This window comes from Rhinatrema bivittatum, chromosome 16, assembly GCF_901001135.1.
Source record: "Rhinatrema bivittatum chromosome 16, aRhiBiv1.1, whole genome shotgun sequence".
Lineage (NCBI taxonomy): Eukaryota > Metazoa > Chordata > Amphibia > Gymnophiona > Rhinatrematidae > Rhinatrema > Rhinatrema bivittatum.
The window spans coordinates 11,161,477-11,172,479 of NC_042630.1; the positions used below are offsets into that span (position 1 = coordinate 11,161,477).

General features: G+C 41.3%; 1 protein-coding gene across 1 annotated transcript; it reads right to left on the reverse strand.

The window, feature by feature from the left end:
- Positions 1-4,248: 4,248 nt before the first annotated feature.
- LOC115078178 (olfactory receptor 4S2-like) lies at positions 4,249-11,003 on the reverse strand (the record flags this gene model as incomplete). Its single annotated transcript, XM_029580916.1, has 2 exons — positions 10,079-11,003; positions 4,249-4,259 (listed from the first exon to the last, which is right to left on the reverse strand). Coding segments are annotated over exons 1-2 (936 nt in total), but the record flags the coding sequence as incomplete, so codon positions are not given.

The window sequence follows — 11,003 nt, forward strand, 5'->3', positions numbered from 1 at the left end:
GATTTTAAATTCATCCTAGTTTTTATGCCCACAATATTATATATCTTAAAGCTCCCCTGGGCACATGTCTCCTTAGTGAACAATGATTTTCTCAACAGAATTCATCAAATTAATGAAAGCAGTGCTTTTCTCACGTAAACAGTAATGGCTGAGCTTACGGGAAATAGTCGCAAACAACGATTTGATAGCAGTTATCAGAGATGCATGATAACTCAAGTTATTTGCCAAGAAGAAATAACCTCTGTGGTTTTGATGCCATCATATTGCTTTAAGAGCGAGTCTGGTTAATGTTATTTGAGTGCGCAATAACCCCAGTATCGAATAGTTATTTTAAACAATGCTTGAGACAAACATTTATTTGGCTTTAAATATCTTCAGGGATGCATTCACATTAGGGAACGGCATCAGTAATTTTGTTTTGATTCACTTTAAATTGTGACTTTGTGCCTGGGTATTCCACGGTGAAATCATTTGACATTTAATAACTAATAAATGAAACTAACCTACACTACATGTTAAGATTGTGTGATGATGATGTTTCAATCTGATGCATGTTTCTGTAAACCGTTATGATGGCAAAACCGAATGATGGTATACAAAACACATTAAATAAAAATAAATAAATTAAAAAAAAGAAGGAAACAGCTACCTATGTAAAATATTTGAAAAGTGTAGACTCTTTCCAGCCATGTTTCTCCTGGACAAAACTGGATTCTTTCCAGGTTGTGATGTTTTTAATTGAACCAAGATAAGAATTATCCCAGGATGTTATTGAATGTGAACTATCAAAATTGCATGAGTTCCTTCTTCTGATGCGGCTACTGATTTCTTGGCAGGTTGTGGCTTTGTAACTGACACGATAATCAACCACAGATATTGTTACACATAGGCTACTCAGAGCAAAGATATACTTCTCATTACTGGATTAAGTGCTTGCTGTAATTTATAAATCAAGCTTGCATTTTATTGTATGGGTGAAATTTGTACAGGTTGGTCATTTACCACCTAGACACCCATTTTGGATATTTGAACTTTGGAAATGAAAGCAAACATGTGAAGAAACTGTGTGGATTTTAAAACACCCATTTCTTCTTTCTTTGCTTAAAGAAAAATCATGCAAAAATTAGATAAATATGTTAAAGGGAAGCCCTAAATATTAGGAGGGGTGAAAATAACATGGCTGCCATGCTCGCCAAACTGGGTCACCATTTTCATCTTGCGGCAAAGTTCTTCCTACCAGCTAGAAAATGGAGACACAGGTAAAGGGTGGGAGCAAAAGAACTGGCAGTGATGTCATTAGAAGGGGAACCAATGGGCTTCACAGTGTTGGCCAAGGCCCCCTGTGCCCATTTTGTCACATAAAAGGGCAGGTTTGTGATGCTTGGGCCTCTTGTTGGGAGTCTGGCTCTGAGGAAACTTTCTCTCTTCTGCTTATGATTTTCTGAGATCAACTTCCCTCACAAATACATGACTCTTTTGGCCAAGTTGCTTTATAATAGGGGGAAAGTAGTCCACCTAAAGTAGGGTACCCACAAGGGTAAGTTGCTTCCTAAGTAGAGGGGCAGGCCATCAAGTAGGTGCATCTCAATTAAATGCATGATTTTTAATATTGAAAATAGGGCACATTAGTCTTCTGTTCTCCAGCTTAATATTTTTAGGGTGATAGTTTATGTGTGTCCATGTAAATTATCTTTGATAATTCCCTGCGCTGGTGTGGGAAAAGTATGCACATAAATTGATTTTATATGTAGTTTTCCCCCACATTCACAGGCCCACACTGCGGGAAGTGCAGTTTTCAAAAGCTCATTCTATGAAGGTAAAATCATGTTTATCTGCATAAAAGCCTTAGAAAATTGTCCCTTCTGTGTTGAACAAGTCCTTTCTTCTTGTTAAGGGCAATATTTGTATAATATCTGCATGCAATCCTGATTGTGTGTTATCTGGAAGACAAGCTTTTCAGTCCAACAAGGTGGCATCCATATTCTATACTTGGTAAATCCCCCTCTGAACCCCATCATTTATTTATAGCCTCACAAACAATTAAGTGAAAGAATCTTTGCGAAAAGGCTTGAGCAAAAGAATGAGATTTTTCTTGTGCAGATGCGATGGATTTCAGAGTCTGGCTATTCAGCAGGACTGATGTAGGGGGCAGTAGGGATGTGAATCGTTTTTCAACGATTAAAATTATCGTCCGATAATGTTTATATCGTCTTAAATCGTTATAGAACACGATACAATAGAAATTCTAACGATTTATCGTTAAAAATCGTTAAATCGTGTTAGTGCGCACTAACTCGAGTTAGTGCGCACTAACTCCCCGTTAGTGCGCACTAACTCGATTTAGTGCGCACTAACTGAAAATGATACAAATAAACACTTTCCAGGTCACTGAAGGTCAGTTAGGAATGAATATGTGTTCCTATTGGCTGGCTGCCCTCTTATCTATTGATGTTACCAAGGTTACCACTGAGGTGATGGTTGGGGGGATGGGAAATGGAACTGGAAACTAACGAACACCAACAGAAAATGAAACAAAGTGTTCACACTTCCCAGGTCAGTAAAGGTCACTTAGGAATGAATATGTATGTATGTATTCCTATTGGCTGGCTGTGCTCTTATCTATTGATGTTACCAATATGGTTGGGGGGATGTGAAATGGAAACAGTTGGAAGCTTGACAAAAAAAGTAATGTAATGATCAGCACTCACCTGACTAGAACTTGTTTGTTTATTATTTTTGTTAGCAGGCACCTGAAATGCTAGTGCATGTTGAATTTGCCAATCACTGTGCATTTTAGAAAGGTGGTCCTGGCTGGAACTGTACACAGTTCAAATATATGTAATTGATTGTTGGTAAGTGTATTTTTTAAGTAGCCACACTGGCACCAGTATGTTTACTTTTCCTCCTACTTAACTCACTAGCTCAGCTTTGTAAGAAGGGCTTCTCTGCTTGTGTGTTGTTTTTGTTTGGTGTGAGGAGAGCAGAAACATCAGATCTTTATTCAATCTACTACAGTCATCTCTTACAGTGCCCTATCCCTATTAATACCAGGAGTGTTGTGATCTTCCTGCACACAGTGCCCTAACCCTGATACCAGTCTGAGACAGCTCCCTCCCTGCATTACTAGTGAGAGGCTGGCTTCACAGACAGGGGGGAGCTGCCTGACCCTCACTCCTGACTTCCCCCATGTCCCAGCTAGTGAATGGTGTGTGGGTGAGGGGGGGGGGGGGGGGGGGGAGGATGGTGAAGTCTGAGACAGCTCCCTCCCTGCATTACTAGTGAGAGGCTGGCTTCACAGACAGGGGGGAGCTGCCTGACCCTCACTCCTGACTTCCCCCATGTCCCAGCTAGTGAAAGGTGTGTGGGTGAGGGGGGGGGGGTGGGTGGATGGTGAAGTCTGAGACAGCTCCCTCCCTGCATTACTAGTGAGAGGCTGGCTTCACAGACAGGGGGGAGCTGCCTGACCCTCACTCCTGACTTCCCCCATGTCCCAGCTAGTGAATGGTGTGTGGGTGAGGGGGGGGGGGGTGGATGGTGAAGTCTGAGACAGCTCCCTCCCTGCATTACTAGTGAGAGGCTGGCTTCACAGACAGGGGGGAGCTGCCTGACCCTCACTCCTGACTTCCCCCATGTCCCAGCTAGTGAATGGTGTGTGGGTGAGGGGGGGGGGGGGGGGGATGGTGAAGTCTGAGACAGCTCCCTCCCGGCATTACTAGTGAGAGGCTGGCTTCACAGACAGGGGGGAGCTGCCTGACCCTCACTCCTGACTTCCCCCATGTCCCAGCTAGTGAATGGTGTGTGGGTGAGGGGGGGGGGGGGGGTGGATGGTGAAGTCTGAGACAGCTCCCTCCCTGCATTACTAGTGAGAGGCTGGCTTCACAGACAGGGGGGAGCTGCCTGACCCTCACTCCTGACTTCCCCCATGTCCCGGCTAGTGAATGGTGTGTGGGTGAGGGGGGGGGGTGGGGGGAGGATGGTGAAGTCTGAGACAGCTCCCTCCCTGCATTACTAGTGAGAGGCTGGCTTCACAGACAGGGGGGAGCTGCCTGACCCTCACTCCTGACTTCCCCCATGTCCCAGCTAGTGAATGGTGTGTGGGTGAGGGGGGGGGGGGGGGAGGATGGTGAAGTCTGAGACAGCTCCCTCCCTGCATTACTAGTGAGAGGCTGGCTTCACAGACAGGGGGGAGCTGCCTGACCCTCACTCCTCCGGGGTATTGTGATCTTCCTGCACACAGTGCCCTATCCCTGATACCAGGGGTGTTGTGATCTTCCTGCATGCAGTGCCCTATCCCTATTAATACCAGGAGTGTTGTGATCTTCCTGCATGCAGTGCCCTATCCCTGATACCGGGATGTGTGCAAGAAGATCACAACACCCCCGGTATCAGGAATAGGGCACTGTGTGCAGGAAGATCACAACACCCCCAGTATCAGGAATAGGGCACTGTGTGCAGGAAGATCACAACACCCCTGGTATTAGGGATAGGGCACTGTGTGCAGGAAGATCACAACACTCCTGGTATTAATAGGGATAGGGCACTGTGTGCAGGAAGATCACAATACCCCTGGTATCAGGGTTAGGGCACAAGTTCTAGTCACATTGACTGATCACATTACTTGTTTTGTCAAGCTACCAACTGTTTCCATTTCCCATCCCCCATATACTGTCAGTAGGAAACTTGGTAACATGAATAAATAAGAGGGCAGCCAATAGGAATACATATTCATTCCTAAACTGACCTTAACTGACCTGAAAAGTGTCAAATTGTATCATTTTCAGTTAGTGCGCACTAACTCCCAGTTAGTGCGCACTAATCGGAAAAAACGATTTTTAACGATTTTTTAACTAAAAAATCGTGCCTAAGACGATTTTCTTGCCCTGCCACACGATTTCTATCGTTAAGACGATATGGAAAACGATTCACATCCCTAGGGGGCAGTACATTTTTGGACTGATTTTGAAAATGCATATCCTTCATAAAACGTTATGGATGATAATCAGTTTTGGCCAAAAAATTACTCTTTCCAAAATGTTCATGGAATTCATTGACTTTGTTCAGATATTCAAGGTTTTAATTTCCAACCTAACCATTTATTTCACCTAATGACCTTACAGAATTGACTCAGACAATCGGATCTTTGTGTCTATGGGAAAAATGCCCAATGAAGGGCCTGTGCCACGGGCCATTGCTATAGTCTTTATCCCTCTGTGTGAATCTCCATGAAACAAACAAGAAAACAGCTTAGATTTGAATCTGACCTAATGGATTGATCTTTTCTTTAACATTCATCCAATGGCAAGGCACGACATGACTCAAAATTTAAAGACAATCTGAACTGTGGAAGCAGAAAAAAAAATACATTCTTTACTTCTGGGATAAAATATGAGGCCCAGATTATTGGGCCAATTTGTAACTTGACTTCAGCTAAAAACAGTGTTGCCAGAACTGTGTGTGATATTCTGCTATCATCTTCATTGAGAAGATGTGATTTTCATTCACCATGAAACTGCCTGTTGATTGGACTTTGTCACTAATTATTCTCAAGTAGATAAGCAGACCTTATGGAACCACCACTAAAGTTGCAGTTTATTTATTTTATTTTAGTTTTATGTATTTGACATTTTATATGCTATTACATTGGTTTACTGATTAACATATATAAGCAGTTTGACCTTTTTGGCTACGAGTTGTTTTCACTAGGGAATTTGGTAATCCTAGAGTATAGTAAGCCTTTAATTGGTTTCAAGATCCTCCTCAGAAGGGTCTATTCAACCTTAACCAATGAGTGATTTACCTTAGGCCGGCCCAGCACCCCATTTCATTTCATTTTTCATTTTATTAAAGTGTATTAATCGCCTAACACAAACAGGCCTAGGCGATATACAATAAAAACATACATAATATGAAATGTCTTACATAATATCAACCACAAACTTAACAAACAAACGTACCTTTAGTTTCCTAGAAACTATAATGTCCAATACCTTACCTAAGGTAATCTGAATAATATTTAGTACTACAACCCTTATCAACTATATCTGTCACAGGATAAGGGAATCCTCTCACTTATTTAACTCTAGAATACACTGAAGGCACGATGAAATAAGAACTCTTTCAATAGATGTTTAAATTTTTTTAAATTGGCTAAGGACCGGAGTTCAAAAGGAATAAGATTCCACAGAGCTGGTGCAGCAATAGAAAATCTCTATTGAAAAACTCTATTGAAAACTCTATTGAAAATCTCTATTGAAAAACAAGTGTGCTTGGCATACTGAAGGTATTTCCAAAAGATTCAATTGGGAGGATCTTAATCCTCTTATAGGTTTTATAAATATGCAACAATGCGTTTGACCAATATGAAGAATCTGAATTGAGAAGTTTGAAAACAATCATAGCAATTTTGAAATCAATTCGCTCAGTAACTGTTCAGCCTACTCTTCTTTTGAATCCAGTAACTCAGGCAGGGATTGGAACTCATCTACCAACCAAGGGTTACATGATCTTACCCACACTTGCTTAAATCATATGTCTTAGAGCAATCATATGTCTATTCTATTTGATCTGTAAATAAAACTAATAACCTATCTTTAAAAAAAAAATTGAAATCATGGCTGTTTGTGGAAACTTTTGGTATGTGATCAGTGATGCAATAAAGCTACAGTAATAGATGTTTATGGTGATAAACTGAGGGGGTATGTGAGTGATCCCTGAGGGTTGAAGGGTTGGGGTCATAGAGATAGAAGTCAATGGGTTGGGTGAGGTAGTGAGTTGTTTTTTTTAGATAAGGGAGGAAGTGAGTGGGTTGGGTTGACTGTTTTATTTGTGATGCTATTTGTACATTGTGAACATTATTGCATTTGATGTTATGTAACTCTCACTCTGGGCTGCAAGGGTAGGGCAAGTAATCAAGTTTAACAAACTAAACAGAAAAAAGTCCACAGCGTTTGGAGATGCTCCACGTAGCCAGCAGCAGCAGAAGCAATGCAGCTGGGCCTGGATGTGGAGGTTCTTTGTATTTTCCACAATTTGAAATGGTACCACAATTTATAAAATGCGGATATAATTTTCCCTTCTGCCATCACCAGTGGGAGGCTGGGTCCATGCAAGCACAGCTAGCAAGTTGAATAGATCCATTGCAAAATACCCAGTTGCACACAATGGAGTGAATTTCTGAAGGTGCTATGCACATAGAAGCAGCATATATGCACAGTAGTAGCTTATATTTGCATACATGCTTATTTTTTGTTTTGTGTGCACGTTTATCTGCACAGGAAAGGGGATGTCTAGGTGGTGTTCTGGGATGGGGCCAAGAAGAACAAGGGTAAGATGAGACTTTATAAGAGATTTAAACAAATACATTAGGAAACTTATTTGAGCAATTTTACACCTGCTAATTATCTAGTGCCAACGATATCAGACTCGTCTGTTGTCTGCTAATGGTTGGGTGAGAGGCCTGGGTGAACTGGGTGGGGTTCAGGGTGAAGAACTAGGAGGCTTTTGATGGCCTGATGAAGGACTGGGTGAACTGGTGGAGGTATCAGCAACCTGGTGATTTCAATTAAGCATGCATGTTCCACAATATACAGAGTTCCGCATAAAAATCAAGGTTTTATATGAGCAAGTTATTTTTTTTTGTGCATAAAATATATGCACGTACATTTATAATATAGGTAGGAAAGGTAGAAGCTTTCAATGCATTGCAGGTATTCGCATGTAAACAATCCTAAACACGTATGTTGCCGAAAATCCAAATACACAATATCAACTGGCTCACTTTTTCCTTCCATGCATTACTTGGCACTTGTCCACATTAAATTTCATTGACCTTTAGAAGCCCAGTCTCACAAGGTCCTTCTATAGTTCTTTACAATCTACTGCCATTTTAACAATTCAAAACAAGCTGGGGTACATTTTAAGAAACAGCGTGCATGCGTACTTTTGTTTGCGCACCAGGCGCGAACAAAAGTATGCTGGATTTTATCCGGGGTCAGTGCGTGCAAGGGGGTGCACATTTGTGTAACTTGTGCGCGCTGAGCCCTGCTCGAAGCAGGCGTAACTTTGCGCGTGCCGTGTTCGGGTCCGGGGGCTGGTCCAGAGGCTGTGGCCATGCCCCTGGAATGCCCCCGGTCCGAAACTACGCCCATGGCACCACCCCCGGATGACGCGCCGACTGAGTCACGCCCCCCGACACGCCCCAATGACACGCCGTCCGCGTCACGCCTCCCGACACGCCCACCCCAAGAAAGCCCCGGGACTTACTCGCGTCCCGGGGCTTTGCGCGTGCCGGAAGCCTATGAATGCTTAGGCGCGCAGGGCATTTTAAAAGGGTTATGCATGTACCTTATGCGCGTAACCCTTTTAAAATCCAGCCCTTTGTGTCATCTACTAATCTGGTCACCTCATTTGTCATTCTTTTCTCCAGATTATTTATGATATGCTAAATAGCACAGGTCCCAATACAGACACCTGATTCCACTAATTACTTTTATCCATCTGGAAAACTAATCATTTAGTCCTACCCTCTGTTTCCTGTCTTTTATCTAGTTTTACCAATCCACAATAGGACATTGCTTCTGATTCTATTACCTCCCAATTTCCTGAGGAGTACCTCGTGAGGCCTGCATCTCGTGCATTGATACCTTAGCGGTATTTAAATGTTTTTATAATATCTCTACATCCTGCCTTTCTTTTGGAGTGCATGTGTTGAGGTCTTTAAGTCTGTCAACATTTCTGATAGTGAATGCATGGAACAGCCTCCCTGTGGAGGTGGTGGAGGCAAGCACAGTATCTGAATTCAGGAAAGCATGGACAGCCATTGGGAAATTGTGAAGGAATAGTAGGGATTGTAGAACATAGCAGTTGGTGTGGATGGGCAGACTAGATAAGTTGTATGGTCTTCTACTGCCATCATGTTTCTACATTTCTAATAGATTGATAAAGCTCAACACCCCATTGCTAAAACCATACATATCCATATGCCCAGTAATTCTGTATTTAAATATAATTTCACTTTTTACTATTTTGCCCAGCACCAACATAAAGCTGTAGTTTCCTGAATCACCCTTGGAGCCTTTTAAAAAAATGTATTCACTCCCGCCAAATATATTCTGTGGCCTAGAGAGAAAAATATCAGAAATCTTTTAGTATGCAAAATGTTAACATTCCATTGACCTTTTATTATCTCCTGTGAAAGAATCCTGCGAATAAAGACAGCCAACTAATCTAGTATTTGCAAAGTTTAAAGCTCTAGTATGCATGGTAGCAAAATTATCATAAAAATATTAAGGAAATATCAAATGTCCACGTCAACTAATAAGAAAAATCTCACATTTAAAAAGTTTCAATCTTGCTTTTTAATTTGTTTATTGATGACAAAACAGGAAGTGTTTTCAGAATGTTGTGTAAATTGACTGAAAGCAATGTCAAATTTTCATAAACCTTTTAAAAGTTTCATTATAATATTCATACATGAGTCATTTTTATATTAATGAGCATGCAGTGTGCAGAATCTTGCTGCAACAAACTTTACAGAAAGTTCTATATTGTCTTGCTTGGAATGTTTAAGACATTAATAAGAGTCTAACTTTTATTAGGAAAATATTTCCATGCTGTAAACAAACAATTCATGGAGAACTCTTACACTGATACACGTTTCAACCAATACAATTTCAATAACATTTCACTCAAATGATAGACACAAAAAGAAATAAAAAAGCAACATGCAAAGGAATTCATATCTGTAAAATGTTGTACCATGTGACTATGCATTTGCTTTATCATATCACAGTACATAGTTAATTGTTCTGAGGCTGCAGAACATATCTGGTGGAAGAGAATACACGTTTTTCAGTATTTCTTCTGATGGTAAAAATGTAATGTCTATATGGTAACACATGTGGTTTTCACTTTTTCCTAGTTCATGTCTTTTCACAGCTTAACTGTACATTCAACAAATATCACAAATATTTTTCCTAGCCCAAACTTTTTAATTGTTTAGTTAAATAGCCATTGATTCAAATATATTAACATTTTTTTTTCTTTTTTACAAGAAATTATTTTGTGAGGATCTCTGGAAAAGAGGCTTTCCTACCTCTCAGCCTCCTCATGGCTTTTTTCACCTCCTCATTTCTCAGGGTGTATATGATGGGGTTTAACAAAGGAGTGAAGAGTGTGTAAAACACAGAGACCATTTTGTCTGTGGAAAACGTCACAGAGGGCCTCATGTAAATAAAATTACAGGGGCCATAAAATAAAGTGACTACCAGAAGGTGGGAGGCACAGGTAGAGAACGCTTTGCACCTTCCCTCTGCTGAGCGAATTTTTAAAATGGTAAAGATGATGTATATGTAAGATATGAACACCACCAAGAAACAACCCACAGCTATCATTCCACTGTTGGCCATAACCAAGATATCATTAATGAATACACTGGAGCAAGCCAACGCCGATACCGGATGGATGTCGCAGAAGAAATGATTTATCCTATTGGGACCACAGAACGGTAACTGAATTGCAAATAAAGACTGTGGGAAGGAATGAAGGAAACCACCTACCCATGTAGAGACTACCAAATGGAGACAGGTTCTTCTGCTCATTATGGTCGTGTAACGCAAAGGATTGCAGATGGCAACGTAGCGGTCATAGGCCATTATGGTTATGTTAAAGGCTTCTGCTCCCCCAAAGATATGCAGGCAAAACATCTGAGCAAAGCAATCCTGGAAAGAGATGGCTTTGCTCTCCGAAAGGAAGTTAACAAGGGCTTTGGGGATAATGACTGTTGAAAGGCATAAGTCCAAAAAAGACAGGTTGCTGAGGAAGAAGTACATTGGAGAGTGCAGCTTTGAGTGCGTATGTATGGCTGCCATGATGAGAACATTCCCAGCTATGATGAACAGGTACCCAATTAGGAACACCACAAAGAAGACTATTTCTAATTTTGGATTGCTAGAGAGTCCTAGAAGGATGAATTCCGTGACTCCACTTTCATTCCTGACCGCCAT